The following is a 17413-nucleotide window of genomic DNA, read 5'->3' on the forward strand; positions in this document are numbered from 1 at the left end:
TTGGCCAAGTGGTTGTTCTCCAGATTTCTTGGCACAACTTGGTGAGCACATCCACGGCAGCTTCTGTTAGCTGAAATATGTCAATTGGTATGCCATCTATTCCGGGGGCCTTATTTTTTGCTATTTCCTTCAGAGCAGCTTGAACTTCTGCCTCCATCACCATAGGCTCTGGGTCAAATGCTATTTCATGAAATTCTTCTGTATCTGCCAATTCCTTTCTATACAATGACTCAGTATATTCCTTCCATCTTCTTTTAATACTTCCTGCATCATTTAACATTCTGCCTAAAGCATCCTTGATTGTAGCAACTGGACACATCACCTTCCCTTCGGAGACAGTACAAGTAAACTTAAGAGACACTGGACACAGGAAAAAAAAATCTCTCTGACAAGCTGTCAAGTCATGGGTCGGACAATGGGACACTAATTCTGAAGGCATTTGGTAGAAGTGAAGTGGTATCCTGCTGGAGGGTGGAGCTGGGAAATAACAGGGTCAAGGCCCTGGGCTAAGGGCAGGGACTACACTGTAACTAATGGTCAACTCCAAAATGAGGGGTTTATCTTTCACTACTCCACAAATTGCTGTCTGTCAGATACTCCTCTAAGTCTAAACATTCAGATTAAGACAGACTAGGAAGAAGGATTGGCCATTCATTTCTGAAATGGCAGGCCTCTGAAAACCCTATGTACAACACAACAATGTACAACACAATCATTATCCTAGATATTTTAAAACTGAAGTAACTATGGAGATGCTCAGAGGGCTACTGGAGATAGGAGTCTTTACTCAAGAGATAATCATCACTGGAAAGGTATAAGGAAAATATTATTAATTAAAAGCCAGTTGCTATTAAGTCAGTTCTAACTTCTGAGGATCCTACATGTATCAGAGTAGAACTGTGAGCAATAGGGTTTTCAGTGTGGATTTTCTGAACTACCAATGCTTTTTCCAAAGCAAGTGAACTTATGCTCTTAATGCTCAATTAGCAGTCCAACATGTTTATACCTTCTAGGACCTCTTATTAATGTTTAAAAGACAGATATACTCACAGAAGTAGGTAGTTAATACATTCAACCACTATCTGAAAAGCCTGGGGTTCAAGTCTACCCAGAGTCACCTTTTGAAAGATCTGGAAATCTTCCAAAAGTCAAAAATAGAAAACTCCATGAAATATACAGGAGCTCTGCTGGCTTAGTGGTAATAAATTGCACTGCCAAAGCAAATGTATTCAGTTTGCATCCACCAGCTGCTCTGAGGGAAAATGATAAGTATTCTCTTCCCATGTGCTTTACTACCTCTGAAAACTTATTAGAGGGTCAACTATTAGTTGGTTTTGACTTGATGGCATAAAACAACAACAATGGAATACATACTCTGCTCTATCCCATGCAGGGTCACCATCAGAATCAACTCAATGCCAACAGTTTAGATTAGTAATTGTTCCTACTAGTGGTTTGTCTATGGCTATTTTTGTTTCTTGGTTTGTCCTAGAGTAATAATTAAAAGTTCCTGCTTTCATTTTCTTGAAAGTGTGTCAGTTAAAAAATAGATTATATGATTACTCTGAATATTAAGTATTATACTCATTTAATCTAGTTAATTTTTTAGTTAATATAATGGGTATGCTTTTACTCGGGGTGTCTGATTACGTTGTTGTTGTTGTTGCTGTTGCTAGGTGCCATCAAGTTGAGTACAACCCATAGTGACTATGAACAATAGATCTGAACCCTGTCTTTTCCTGCACCATCCTCACACTTCCTGACACACTTGAGCCCATTGCAGCAGTTACTGTGTCAGTCCACCTGGTTGAGAGTCTTCCTCTCTTTCACTGACCCTCCACCTTTTCAAGCATAGAACATTCATTATTTGTTGAGTTCTAGCCAAATTATTGGTGTCCCTGCTGTTCCATGACAGAAAGATAGCAGTCTCCTCTTGTGAAGATTTATGAGGCTTGGAAATCTGTTGGAAAGTCAACATGAACTGGAATTGGCTTGACAGCAGTGAGGTCTCCAGTGTATCCTTAATGAAGTTCATTGCCAAAATAGTCTGACAATTTTTAATATCTGATTTGTACAAAGAGGATCCATGCTGAAGTAAATAACTCACATATTTGTATTGATGCAAATTAGCCTCATGGTTTATCATTGTAGGGTAGTTTGTGCTTTATTTTTCTTAAAGTTAGATACACCTGTTTTACCATGTGCCCATATTCTCCTATAAAAAAAACTACAGAGGAAATAAAGCGTTCAAATAAGGCAGTACAATATATCAAATCAAGTAATCTATTTTGTCATGTTAAGTAGTAAACTGTTTTCCATTATTGCTAAATGAATCTACTTTAACGTTTTCAAAAAGTCTACGTCTATACACTTTAAATATATATAAATGTTTAATGTATAATTATGTTTATACTTTGCCTTAAAAGTATATTACATATAAAAAATATGTAAGGATAACACATTAAGGAAATATATAGAATACTGATGTCATACAGTGCCCTCTGGTGTTGGTTTAAAGAACATATATTTCCAAGAAATTTGGCACTTTTTAGAAGTTAGTTTAATGTTATCTTATCAAAAAGAAAGTTAAATAAACGTGGTAATAACAATGCATTTTACCCTTGAAGAGTTATGATAAAATAAAAGACATAGGAGCATTGTACTTTGCAAGTATAACCCAATTAAACTACATTAAATTTTAACTCGATAGAAATTTTTAGATATGTATGGGTTGTGTTTTTTAAAAAACAAAACAAAACACAAGCAACTGGGAGGAAGACATCGAGGGTACTTACTGTTTTTCATTATGTAGTTTTAAGATGATGGTGAATATTTTTCAACTTCTTTTCTACATCATTTTAAAATGCCCATAAGTACTGTTTCTCTGGGAAGTGTTAGGACAAACTAAGAGGAAGGCCAGAATTGGAGAAAGGAAACCAATGACTCAAAGCACTATGTCTGATCAGAGAGCCCAAGAAGTGACCGATGGTGACATTCCCACTCTGCAGGGCACTTTGCAACTCTCAAGTATTGCTCTGTGTGGAGGGCCTCCCAGACTCTGTGCCATAAGAAAAAGAACCTGACCAAGAACTTCCTGTGCCTTGTGCTTGTTTCGCTACCATTTCTGCATTCTCACCTTTGATCCACCGCCAATAACTACTTTCCATGGTGTCCCCAAGGCTGCTAATCTCTGTTGTAGGCGACTGCCCGCCTTTCTCTTGCAGAGAGGCTGGCTGACTCAAACTGTCAGACTTTCTGCTAGCAGCCTGATACATTAAGCACTATGTCGTTTAGGGTTCCTTGGATCATACATGGGAAGTGTAAAACATTCCAGGGAAAACCATGGAATATTTCTCTAGTTAGAACACTGGATAAAGGGAGGAAGCTCTGAGAAAGTCTGCCCTATGCTGGAGACATGGCACAGTAGGCCATTTAGCACTCTCAGTGACAGGTCATCCCACAGCGTCCTCAGGGACTATAGTGCTTTGTTACAGAGCCGAATCTAAAAAGCACCAAGTGAGACAATCGGGTATTTCCCACATGCCAGACTGAAGAGGCCTTTCTCCCCTTAAATATGACCTTCATGTCGGTCTTTCTACTGCCAAAAGGTAGTATCCACACCCACACTGTACCGAGAGAGCTGTATCCTGGCCTTGACCAATATCTGTGCTCATAGATTTGCTTCCCACCTTAACCACATACACATCAACACTGACACCCACCCACCCTCTTTCTTCAGAAGCCACAATTGAGTCTGGATTTAATTTTCCCAAGTTCCACTTAGGTGCTCTTAAATAGAAAGTCTCAAGAGAGAGAATGAGGTCAGCTGCTAGAAGAGAGAGTTCCAGTCATTCTGAGCTGAATCAGCTATTTGCACAAAAGTGTCGTCCATGTCGACGAAGCACTGAAAACAGCATTCTGACCAGTAAGCATAATCCGTTAGTTCTCTGGCATTTAGTTACAGCAATGCTTGGACCACCCAGAAGTCACTGGCTGCAGGGATTCCGTCAGGGTCTGCCTACTTGCTCTGTAGTTTTCTTTTTGAAACTTTAAGCTTTTTAGTCAGCACAATATTAAGCTCATCAACAGACTTGGATCATTTCCTGGGCTGGCATCTTGAGGTCCAGTAGAAATTTAAAGGATAAATGGCACATGAAACACACTGGTTTGAGTTGTACTGTGATTGATGGTATGGGAATGGGACTGTGATTGATGGTATGGGGATGTGATTCTCACACATTCTGCAGTTCAACAACTACATATCACATCAGCCTTCAAGTATGATTTCTGAGACCATTTTATATGTTAATAGAAGTTTCACATGCCAGGAAAGTGTATATTTTATGGGATATATTATGCTCACCTAGCCCCAGATGCTTATATACAGCGTGCCTTTCTCATACATTTAACTTGGTGTTCATGCGGATTTATTTGTAGGAAAATCAAGCTTCCAGAAAGGGTCAACTGATTCAAAAGGAAACCATGGATACCACTAAGCATGTGACTCAACTTGTTGAGCAAGCCCATGCCATGAAGGAGAAAATCCAAGGTAAATAGATCCTTTACTGGTTCAGCTTCATGTCAATCAACTGGTCATATTATTAATGATAAAAAAAATAGTGGTTACCATCAGCACATAGGCCAGGAACTGGAGTAAGAACATTACATCTTTAAACTTATATGATGTCTTAATTTCAGCTTTATTTATCTGGATTGTCTGAACACTCATCCCTGCTGTTTGTTGATTTTTAAGAATAAATGGACAGAGTCATTCCTGTTTCAAGCATTTCATAGAAGCAGGTTATCAGTGTACCCCTTCTGCAAAAGGAAGTACATGCTGTGGTTTTCCTAAAATGTGATAATTGACTAGCACTCCACATCTTCCTTGGATATTTGCAGAGAAAATAGTGCATTCAGTGAATGGCAGTAAGCTGTTAGCAGATCTAAAACCTCTTAAACGGTTTGGATTTTTTATTCTTTTCCAAGGACCAAGCTAAGCTGGCAGCAAGCAATCTTAAGGTCGTGGGCATAGAAGGGAGGAGACTCTGAGATTCCTTTGCCCTAAACTGTGGTGGCAGGTTTTAAATGCTCTCTTCATGGTTTAATTATTTGTGCTCTAACTTCAAATAAGTACAGATTGCATCTTGAAGGAATCCGGGAAGTTGGCCTTCAATTTGTTGTTTTTGTTATTACTGTTATTTTGTTGTTGGAGTTATTGTTATATGCCATCAAGTCGCTTGTGACTCATAGCTAGCCTATGTACAACAGTTCTGAACCCTGCGTTATCCTGCGCCAACCTTATTGTCTCTGACATGCCTATCCCCATTACCCCAGTCACTGAATCAATCCATCTCATCGAGAATCTTCCTCTCTTGTGCTGTCCCTCCACCCTCCCAAGCATGATGTCCCTCTCCAAGGACTGGTCATTCCTTGAAACATGTTAAAGTATGTCAGACAAAGCCTCAGAATCCTTTGTCTTCTATTTATCAATTATTGTTGTTGATTGCCATCTAGTTGAGCACAACTTATAGAGACCCTATGAACAAAAGACCTGACGCCTTTCTAGTGATAACCTCATTCAGTCAAGAAATAAATGTTTATTTAGACAGCAAATAAAGCTAATACTCTATAAAACTATCTAAATGGTGTATCTTTGGTGTTATAATCCACATTTTTACTCTATGATTTTAAATCCTTTTCTTTATTTTACTTATAAAAAGGTATATATTGGAGGCAATGATTTTTGTCATCTTTTTGCCTTTTAAAACCAATATACAAACAAGCCCAGAGATCATTGGGAGAAGTGTTATTGTCTGTATTTCCTTCTATAATCTATTCCATGTATGACTAAGATAAACAGATTATTATTGTAAATATAATACTTGCACCAAAATGCCCAAGAATTCTGCATTGCAAATATAGAGGTGAAGGGGGGGGATTCTTATTTCATAGTTAATATTTTAGACTTATTCTTAAAAGTAGAAGTTCAATCTTTTCATGGTTTTTTTTCCTTCCAACATATCTATTTTCCTATAGCTTTCTTAGGAATATTTACAGCATTAGAAACTTCTTCCCACATTTATCTTTGTTCTTTTAGAATTCTAGAATGTTGTACAACACCAATGGTGTACCATTTATTATCCCCAGCCATCTTTACGATTACTGCTAGTGACCTTCATGCTATTATCCATATAAAATACAACCCATATCACAGTTTGATTTATGTGACATCAGTGTTTGTTTACCTATCTTGTCTGGCCAACCACATAGATCATAGCAAACCACAGACACACAATTTCATTTATGCCAGGAAGATAAAATACTTTCTCTCATGGATGCCATGGGATAAGATGGCAGTAACATAATTTTCTTCTGATTATATTTAACAGAAAAAGAAAGTCTGAGAACAATCCTATTCTACTGCTGTTTAGACAAGTCACTTCATCGCTCAGAGCCTCAGTAACTCCTTTCAAACCTAAAATTACTCATCCTATTTATGGAAATGGGTAAATATTGTCCAGAATCAAAATTATTCCATTTGACAGCAGATACATATACTATTACTATATCTATTTAAAGATAGCTAATTTTAGGTACGTTGGTTAAAGACTTGAGAGATTCACTTGAGTAGCTATCAGCATGCATTTTGACCTAGATCTTGACTTAAATAAAGTTAAATATCCTCAACGCAACTTCCATATGACAGGCTGTGCCTCAAAACAGTTTCTCAAAAGTATTTTATAAAATAACAACAACAAACCAATCAATCAAAGGCCCCATGATGTGTAATCCTTAAACACTGAAGTCCTCAAAGCATGGAACTAGCTCAATGTAGTGAAAGCAGGACAAGTTTGTGTTAGCCTCATTCCCACTCTGGAATCACCTAGTGGAAAAAAGGCCAGGTGCTTCCTAGATTACACTATGCCCTGGAATAAGTGATGAACTCCAATACAGTTGCCGGTGTTTCAAGTGTGGACATCAATGTCTTTTAACTAGTATCTCTTTTCTGTTTTAGGATAAGGACTCGCCTGTTCCCACCACCTTCACTTCGATGGTCTTCATTGTGTCCCTATAAAATTCCCTCTCCCTCTGTCCCTGATGCCTCATTTCATCATGTTCTTTTTATCCAGAGATCAACCACAAGATGCTCTATTATGGAGAAGAGCAGGAACTTAGCCCTGAGGAGATCTCTGAGAAGCTGGTGTTGGCCCAGGAGATGCTTGAAGAGATTAGACGTCGCCAGCCATTCTATATACAAGAGGAGCTTGCAAATGAGGAAACAGATGAAGTCTATGAATGTAAATATAACTGACCGAGCAGATATTTGCTTTCTTTGTAGGTTTGGGAGAGAGCAGACACAGAGTCTATAGCATATTTGGCCAAAATAATCAATTCCTAGCATCCTGAGCTATTTAGAACTTAAATGAGCCCTTGAAATTTTTCAGATCAACTTGACTTTAAAAGCCAGACTTTTACATCCAACCTCAGTCTTGAGGAATCTAAATAGAGTTTTCTCCTGTGGAGAAGAAGTAGGAACAGTTGTTACAGGAACATTTCAAGCCAGCTCTGACCCACAGCAGCCTGAGGTGCATCAGAACAAACCCTGTCCAGTCCTGCACCATCCTCACAATCTCTGTGGTGCTTAAACCCCTCCTGATAACATGTCTAAAGTTTATGAAACTAAGTCTCACCAGCCTTGCTTCTAAGGAGTCCCTTGGCTGCATGTGTTCCAAAAGAAATCTGTTTATTCTTTTGGCCATGCATCATGTGTATATTTAATGCTATGTATAAAGATGAGAACCACTTTTTTTCTTCCAACTCCCCTCATAGTCTCGGAATTTTGCTTATTATTTATTTTAATCTAGTCTTCTGGGGGGGGGGAGGGGAGGAACTCAGAAGTAAATGTGTAATGGACCAAGATCAGGAGAAATGGTTTCTAAACCATGTTTAGTTTTGCAATGTCTTCAGGAAACAGACATCAGAGGAAAAATGTGCAGGGGCAGGGCTGGGTTGGAGTCACAGGTGGAAGTTAACCCTGGAACTATGTAGGGAAACTTGTACGGTGTGTGACCCAGGAGGTATCTCGGAATCTAAACAATGAGTGTGTACAGGAAATCCTCTAGACTACGGGTTCTTCATGGGGTCCAGGAAGTTCATAAACGTGGTAGGAAACAGATTATCTCTTTCTTTTCACTAACCCTAAACTGTAATTCAACATTTCCTTTAATGATGAGTGTATGCACTTAAACACAGAAGCATTGTCAAGACTATGCCTTAGTTTTGTATTTGTGTCTTTAATAAGCCACCCTAAAGGTATCCGTTTAAAATAATAGCTATTTATTGGCTCATGATTTCATAAGAAGGTAAATTGGCCAGAGCTCAACCTGGATTTGGTTCTCTCACATGTTTGAGCCTAGCTATAATGACTGGGCTTCTCTCTTTAAATGTGATCTTACCCTCAAGGAAACTCACCCACTTTGTTCTTGAGAACATTTAAAAAAACATAATGAAAGACTAATAGGGAAACTTCAAGGTGTCCTCGGGCTCAACCATTCTATTGAGATTCAAGGAGAAAGGAAATAGACTTCACCACTTTGTGGAAGGAACTACAAAATATTTGTGGCCATTTTTAATCCAAGCAATCAATAAAGAGTTGCATATCACATTTTAAGGAAGCACTAGTGGCCTTGTAGTAAGAAGCTGTGTTGAAATCCTGAAGGCCGACAGGTCGAATCCACCAGCTTCTCTGTGGGAGAAGGATGGGTAATCTCTTCCTGTCCAATTTACTGCTTCTAAAAACCATGAGAGGGTCAGCTATGGGTTGGTTCCAACTCAATGGCACATAACAACGACAACAAGAACATCACATTTTAATTGTTTCTGATACTGCCCAGTATTGCTTTAATTCATTGACAGGTCAAACTTATGGTAATTATTTGACTCACCTCACACAAACTCAAAATTCATTGCTGTTGGGTGCATTCCAACTCTTTGTGACACTGTCAAAATTTCCAACACGGTAAATCTTAACTAATCTTAATAGAAGACTGCCCATCATTGGAACCACCAGAGATGGCCTTTTGATTAGCAGCAAAACACCCTACAGAGTACACTACAGCCCCAGAGACCCTCTCATGGATCCTGCTTAGTTTTAACAAAGAAAATATATTACTATTTTATTGGATTTTTTCCTCATAGTGCTTTTCTTTTAATATGTATCTTCTCGTTGTTGTTGTTGTTGTGAATTGTAAAAATGGATCTGTAGGCTTCACTAGATTTCAAAGGGGCAGATGACATAAAAAAAGTTAAGAACACCAGAATTTGGTTACTTTCCTATCGTTGTCACTGACAACTTCTGCTAACAATTATTATGGATAGTCCAGAAAAGGAACACTTGTGACATAACGATATAGTATGATAGGTAGGACTTAAGTCTTAGAAACAGACAAGAGAATAATCCCTGGTTCTTGGTGAGTTCTGAATCAGGAAGGCTGGTGCTCTAATATTACAGCAGATGTCTCCAAGCTTGCCTGCTCTGGACTTCAACAATACTGCCCTGAGGAAACAAGTCACACATCTCACTGAGCAGCGTTCAGCTTTGTGACTGCATTTCTAGACACTTTTTATACTAGCTCATGAACATGGATAGACTAATCATATTGGTGAAAGAAAGTATTGTCTCAATAGGACAGTTTGACAATCCCCAAAGAAAAAAGAAAATTAAGCCCAAAGACAATACCTGCGCTTTTTGAGCAGAGCAATACACACACACAGCCCAAGAATATGAGATTATTGTCATTTAATCTTCGTTACATCAAAAAGAGTTGAATTTGACCTAAATGAACATAGGAAATTGTTATTTATGAGCATCATTTAACCATATTATTGAAAAGATGCCTTTGATTCTTTTTCATAATAAAGACTATAGTATATTGAAGCATTGCTGGTAGCCTAGTGGGTAAGGGAGTATGCTGCCAGCCTAAAGGTAGACAGTTTGAATCCAGCAGTTGCAATTATCTACTCCATGGAAGAGAAATGGACAATCTCCTCTAGTGTGATTTACATCACGTGGAAACCAACTATCATCTATGAGTCGGCTCCAACTCCAAGGAACATAACAACAACATAGTATATAGAAGTCATCTTTGCATAGTAAGCTTATTAATATGGGTAATCAAAACAATATTATGGTAGGATTTCTACAGAATGGATAATCATCTCATACAGTTTCATATTACTAAAGGAGAGAAGCTGTGGCATGAATACTGACTAAATGATACACAATACATTGACTAAATGATACGCGATATATTGCTAAATGCTAGATGGAATGGGAGAGGACAGAAAGAAGACCAGACTGAATATCTGTCTCCTGTTCTTCCCAGTGTTGAACCTGGCTGAGAGTTGGCAGCGGCAGTACAATGACACCCGTTCCCTGTTTCCTGTTGTCCTGGAGCAGCTGGATGACTATGATGCTAAGTTGTCAGACCTCCAGGAATCACTAAACCAGGCCCTCAACCATGTCAGGGACACTGAAGACATGAATAGAGCCATAGCAGGCAAGCAGCGAGACCACAAGGTACTGTGGACACTAGGGATTGTAAAAATATTTTCATGCACAAATAGCATGAAATTACACACAAGAGAAGGGCAATTGTTATTTGTTTGTTAAATACTGGTGAATTTAAGTGTTAATTTTTTAAAAATATAAAAATACTGGTGCAATTATTATTTGCTATAGTGTTAATATAGTGTTATATTAGTGTGCATGCCTCATTTCAAGGTGAAAGTATTGTTACTGTTTAGTTTTTACATTGATAAGAATACAGTTATTTCTGGTACTCCACTATAAGTTCAATGGTTGTTAAAAAGTTTTGCAGTCTTGTATCCTTTTGAGAATTCAGTGAAAACTATGAAATATACCCAAACACAGTATTCCCTAGACCAGGAAAAGAAAATGTGCACTTGTTCATACACATAAGTTTGGCAGACAGGTTCAAGTAGACCATCTAAACTCTAAGTGATCAACGTTGCGCATATGAAAGAACCCTTTTTTCTCTACAGTAATGCATCCCTTAGCAGCTGTACTCCTAGAATGACCATAAAACTTCATCTCACTGGGAAATATCCACAAAATCCAATTCAGCATTAACTGCTGAGCATACTAAGTGTGTGTGGTATGTATTTAATCCCATCCACTCCCATTAGACTGTAAACAACCGAAGGACAAGACTCATGTCTTAAACAAATTATATCTTTTTAGCACCAAACATAATGTCTTACATGAATTTATGGGCAAATGCATAAAGCATTTTCAACTAACAGAGTAGTTTGTGTATAATGATTAATATTAATTATAAATTTTCATTTCATATTAACTTAGATCTCTAAATTATTAAACAATGTTATTAGCATTTTCAAGGGTTTTTATATATTTAAATGTCATGAAACTATAATTTCTTCCAATGTAATTTAAAACTCAACCTTTAAAAAAAACAAACCCCTCAACCTTTCATTTCTATAGTAATCTTTCCTATAGCACATTGCTTTGAATGGATCTGACTTTGGTAATGATTCTTGTAAAACCAAGAATAACCCATGCATAAATCACTTTGATGTCTGCAAACAAGAACAACACAGCTAACAATTACATTATTCATTACATCATCTACCATCCAACCTCAAAGTGTAACAGAATAATGAAAATCTTCATCAGATGAATATAGAATTCTCTATTTTAAAAATAGATGAACTGATCTTTAGGAAATATTGTTTAGATGTTTTTCTGCTTAGGTGTTTTTCTAAACCAAAACCCTCCTTTCCCAAGGCTATTTTGAATTTGTTTTTAAAGTATCAAATTTTTTTTCTTCAATTATTTTAAATGCATACTAAGCTGAAGTGAATAGTGTTAATTATGACATTTTCCTAATTACTGGTTCGCAAAACTTTCTTTTTTTCAAGTTGACCATTTTTTCCTAGGAATGTGATAATGTCTTTCAAAGTTAACTTTATTCTTCTCTGTCTAACACTGTCTGGGTATGATTGGTAGAGGAAAACCTTTTTTTTTAAAATTTTGGTGTGATTTAAGTATAAGTTTGTAGAGTGTCTTAGTTTATATTCAACAATTATTTCCTATTTTTTTTTTTGTGACTTTTGTTGTAATCTCACAGTGTAACACCATACATGGGACTTCTCTGTGTTTCCCATTTCCATTAATCCATCTTTCCTATCTCTTCTTCCCTCTGGGCAGGTGCTGCCCTTTTGATCTTGTATGGTTGATTATTAAACAAAGTACCTCCCTCATGTTATTGTTCATTGTATAAGCCTATCTATTGAAAGGGTTAAACCAGGCTACTCCTTGGAGGAAAGGATTCTGGGGCTTCGTCTGACATACTTTGGACATGTTGTGAGGAGAGACAGGTCCTTGGAGAGGGACATCATGCTTGGGAGGGTGGTGGGACAGCGCAGGAGGGGAAGGCCCTCTATGAGGTGGATTGATTCAGTGACTGGGGTAATCGGGATGGATGTGTCAGAAGCAATGCAATTGGCACAAGATAGAGCAGGGTTTAGGGTTGTTGTACATAGGGTCAAACGACTCGACAGCACATAACAACAACAACAACAACCTATTGAAAGTTGAACTAGGGAAGTGACTTTACTTCCAGGTTTGAAGAGTGACTGAAGTTCACAGTCTTAGGGGTTCCACCAGTCTTTATCTGACCAGTAAGTCTGGTCTTACAGGAAACTCTTTATCTTAAAGTATATCATCTTCCAGCTAACAAATTGCTTATTCGGCCATGCAGCTAGCATAGCTCTTTGAAGTTCAGCTACAACCTCAGGTTATTAGGAATTTTTGTCTTAAGGCAACCTGATACAAGAGCTTAGAGAAGGGGTCATATCTCAAACCCTTTAAAAGGAAAACTGCTGGTTAGAGCTAAATAATTCCAACCTTTTCTTCAATTTCCCTCCTTTACTTGCTTTAAAACTCATACATTACGTTGTTGCTTTTTTGTAAAGTAGCATATGTAACTTGCCTTTGTGGAGAGAGAAAATTTCCACTTCAGAAAGGCTTGATTGTATAGTGGGGAAATTGGTTTGATTTTATGTGTTTACAGATCACCTGTAGATGTGAATTGCCCACCTTTCCATTAGCCACTTGATAGGTTAAACACTATGCCACTAAGGTTCATTGTTCTTATATTAGGAAACTAAAATGTAATTCTTTTCTTTCCCTAAAACTATAGCTTGCCCCGTAGAAACATATTGAGGTACATGAATTTCATTCTTCCCTCACTGCAAATCCAAAAAGATTCCAAGGGAGTAGGAAAAGACATCAAGATGAACTTTGAAAGTTTTAAAATATTTCCTTCTAGATCTAAGGGTTGTATTTATTCCTGAAATATCCTGGATTATACAATAACACATATTTTAAATTAATATTTATAATGTAACCAATAATTTTTTCTCTATAGTTGTAAAATAGTCTTTTTGTCCCTTCACTTTCATTTTTATTTTCAAGTGCTGAACTCAATTGCAGTCCTACTGTATTGCTTTAGATAACAGTATTCCTACGTTTGAAATCTAAACACAAAAATACAAATGTTAATGTATGTATATATACAATATATGTTAACACTTGAGTAATTTTTCTATTCCAACAGCCTTATCATTTAACATAAACAGTTCAGAGTGGAATGATGTATAATCACAATATAATGTTTTTAAAATAGTGTCAAAGAACTCTGAGGCTAAGTTGTTTGACTGCCAAAAAAAAAAGGTTAGCAATTCAAGTCCACCTGTCTCTCTGTGGAAAAAAAGGCCTGGTCATCTACTCCAGTAAAGATTTGATCCAGAAAGTACAAAGGGGCAGTTCTCAAATCAATAAGGTTGACATGGGTTGGAATTAACTAATAACAAGAGTAGGCTGATTTGAAGTTTTTAAAATAATATTATAATTCTTTTGCATATGCCTTATTGTTCTTAAAATAGATAATCGGTGACTGACCAAAATATTCACTTGATAAATGCTTTTTAACAAATGAAATACAATTATATGTAAATATCATATATATAAATTTATGGAATGTATATGAACTCTTTCAGTGCAAGTGCAAATGTTAGAAGTTCTAGTTCATTCTGAAGTACTCTTGAATAAAGTCCTACTAGACAGTTCAGGACAGGAAGACCCTGGATGAGATGAATTGATACAGTAACTGGGTAATGAGGGTAGGTGTATCAGAGTCAGTGAGACTCAGGACAGAGCAGACTTCAGAGTTGTCACAGATGACTCGACATCATATAACAACAATTCATAGACATTTTAGGGAGCTGTGGTAGCCTAATGATAAGAAGCTGCAGTACAATGCCAAAGGCACACAGTTTGAATCCACCAGTGGCTCCATGGGAGAAGGAAAGCCCACCAGAGTGTCAACTATCAGTGATGGTACCATGACAGTACACAACAACAACATAAACATTTTCCTTCCATGCAATTTATAGCCTCAAAATCTCAATGGAGCATCAGCTATGAGTTGGTTCTAACTCAGTGACCATGAGTTTGAGTTTGTCTGACCTACTTTGGGCATGTTGTAAGGTGGGATCAGTTCTTAGAGAGTAACATCATGCTTGGGAGGGTGGAGGGACAGCGCAGGAGAGGAAGATCCTCGATGAGATGGATTGATTAAGTAACTGAGGTGATGGGGTAGGTGTGTCAGAGACAATAAGATTAGCACAGGATAGAGCAGGGCTTAGGGCTGTTGTACATAGGGTTGCTATGAGTCGCAAGTGACTCAATGGCACATAACAACAACAATGATATAATCTTATATAATAAATGACTTACCAATAAAATCCTCACAACTAGACCAATATGAAACATTGATGAAAAACAGAGAAAAGATTGATGTTGTCAATTTTTTCAAACTACCTGGATCAACAATCAACATAAATCCTGCTGAAAATTATCCAAAAACAATTGGAAAAGTACATTGACAGGGAACAAATAGAAATATAAACTGGGTTTAGAAGATGGCTTATAACTAGAGAACATTATCTCCAATGTCAAGTGAATGTAGGCCCAAAGCAAAGAGTACCAGAGGAATGTCTATGTGTGTTTCATTGACTATGCAAAGGCTTTTGACTGTGTGGATCACAAAAAAATTGTGACTAACCTTGAGGAGAATGGAAATACCAGAACACTTGACTGTGCTCATACAAACCCCATACTTGGACCAGGAAGTAGTCTTCAGAAAAAAAGCAAGAAAATACTTCATGCTTCAAAATAAGGAAAACAGTACATAGAGATGTATCCTATCTTTGTACCTTTTCAATCTGTGGAAACTAGGCTTTATAAGGTGTAGTGTAGCATCTGGATTAGAGAAAGACTCATCAACAACTTACATTATACAGATGATGCAACCTTGCTTGCTGAAATTGAGGAGGACCTGAAATGCTTGCTGCAGAAGGTCAAGGATTGCAACCTTCAATATGGATTGAAGGTCAACATCAAGGAGACAAAGATTTTCACCACTGGACCAACTGGCACCATGATAGATGGAGAAGAGATTGAGATTGTTAACAATTTCAGGTTGTTCAGCTCCACAATCAACATTCTTGGCACCAGCGGTCAGAAAATCAAAAGACAAGTTGCACTGGGAAAATCTGCTGACAGGGACCTCTCCAGAGAACTGAGAAGCAAAATTTCACTCTAGATACTAAGATCCAGGCAATAGTCTTCACAATTACTTGCTATACACTAAAAAGATGGACAATGACTAAGGACAGAAGAGTTGATGCCTTTGAGTTGTGGTGCTGGAGAAGAGTATTGGACATACCATGGACCACCAAGAGGACAAACAAATCTATCTTGGAGAGGATGAAACTAAGTTTCTCCTTGGAGGCAAGGATTTTGAAGCTCTGTCTCATGTATTTTGGGCACATGACCAGGAGGGACCAATCCTTGGAGAAGGATATCATGCTCAGAAGTGTGGAGGTACAGCATAGGAAAGAAGACTTCAGCTGTAATGAATTAATACAGTAACTGGTGTAATGGTGCGAGGTGTATTAGAAACAGTGAGACTGGCTCAGGACAGAGCAGGCTTCAGTGCTGTTGTACATAGGGTTGCTATGAGTTACAGGCAACTTGACATCACATAACAACAACAATAACAAAAATCCACATCCATGGAGGCAATAGTCAAAAAACAAAGCGATGTATGGCATCATACAAATCTGCTGTCAAGGACTTCTTTAAAATGCTAAAGAGCAATCATTTCATGTTAAAGCCTAAGGGACACCTGACCCAAACCATGGTATTTTCCATTGTTTCTTATGTATGTGATAGATGGAAAGTGAATATGAAAGACAAAAGAGGTGACAACTTTAAATTGTGGTATTAACAAAGAGCATTGAGTATACCATAGACTGCAAAAGAGAAAAGAAGAATCTGTCCTGAAGGAAGGGCAGCCCTGGTACTCCTTAGAAGCAAGCATAGTGAGACTTCATCTCACACGTTCTGTATCTATTGTTGGTAGGTTCCAGTCCCTCAAAAAGGACACCAGGCTTCAAACCATAGATACTCAAAAGAGAGGAAGATCCTCAGAAACATGAATTGATAGAATTGTTGGAAGTATAAGTTTGAGCTTATCAGAAGTTGTGAGGATAGAGCAGACTTGAAGAGTGTTTTATTGTTTATATAGTATTACTATTGGCTAGAGCCAATATAATGGCAGTATATGCTCCTTGGAATTTTGGAGAGGTCCTTGACAGCAGTCCTTTCAGCTTAATAAATGAAGGTGCACCTGATCCAATCCATGGTCTTTTCAGTTACTTGTTATGCATATGAGAGCTGGGCACTGAATAAAGATAATAGAAGAATCAAAGCTGCTGAGTTTTGGTGTTGGAGAATAGTACAAAATATCCCATGGAATTTCAAATGAATAAACAAATATGTCTTGGAGAAAGTGCAACCAAGGTGCTCCTTACAGGCAAGGATTGTGAAACTTCATCTCACATACTCTGGGCATATTGTTAGAGGAGTTGATAGTCTTTGGGGAAAGATCTCATCGTTGACAAGGTGGAGGACCAGTGAAAGAGGGATAGAAGGCCCTCAGCAAGAAGGATTGATACATTGATGGTAACAATTGGCTCAAGTGTATTAGAGAAGATGAGGATGGACCAGGACAGGGCAGGATACAGATCTGCTGTTCATAAACCTCTGTGGGTTGTGGTCAACTCAGTGGCACCTAACAACAACACAGCAACAATATAGTCATGTTTATTGTTATGTTATTAATATGACTATATATATACACACAGCTTTAGTTTGCTTGGCTCCATAGTCAACTGTCTTGGCACCAGCAGCCAGGAAATTAAAAGGCGCATTGCCATGGGAAAGTCTGCTGTTAGGGACCTC

General features: G+C 37.8%; 1 protein-coding gene across 2 annotated transcripts in view; it reads left to right on the forward strand.

Moving 5' to 3' along the window:
- LAMA4 (laminin, alpha 4) overlaps positions 1–17413 on the forward strand; it is a 229742-nt gene that overhangs the window by 130027 nt on the left and 82302 nt on the right. For both annotated transcript variants that reach the window (XM_006879028.1, XM_006879027.1), the window contains exons 9-11: positions 4438–4549; positions 7131–7298; positions 10386–10579. In XM_006879028.1, the coding sequence (XP_006879090.1) occupies positions 4438–4549; positions 7131–7298; positions 10386–10579 (474 nt within the window). The remainder of the gene's footprint in view (positions 1–4437; positions 4550–7130; positions 7299–10385; positions 10580–17413) is intronic.

The sequence above is a fragment of the Elephantulus edwardii genome, unplaced genomic scaffold (genome assembly GCF_000299155.1).
Source record: "Elephantulus edwardii isolate Elephantulus edwardi_28Jun2011 unplaced genomic scaffold, EleEdw1.0 scaffold00002, whole genome shotgun sequence".
Taxonomy (NCBI): Eukaryota; Metazoa; Chordata; class Mammalia; order Macroscelidea; family Macroscelididae; genus Elephantulus; species Elephantulus edwardii.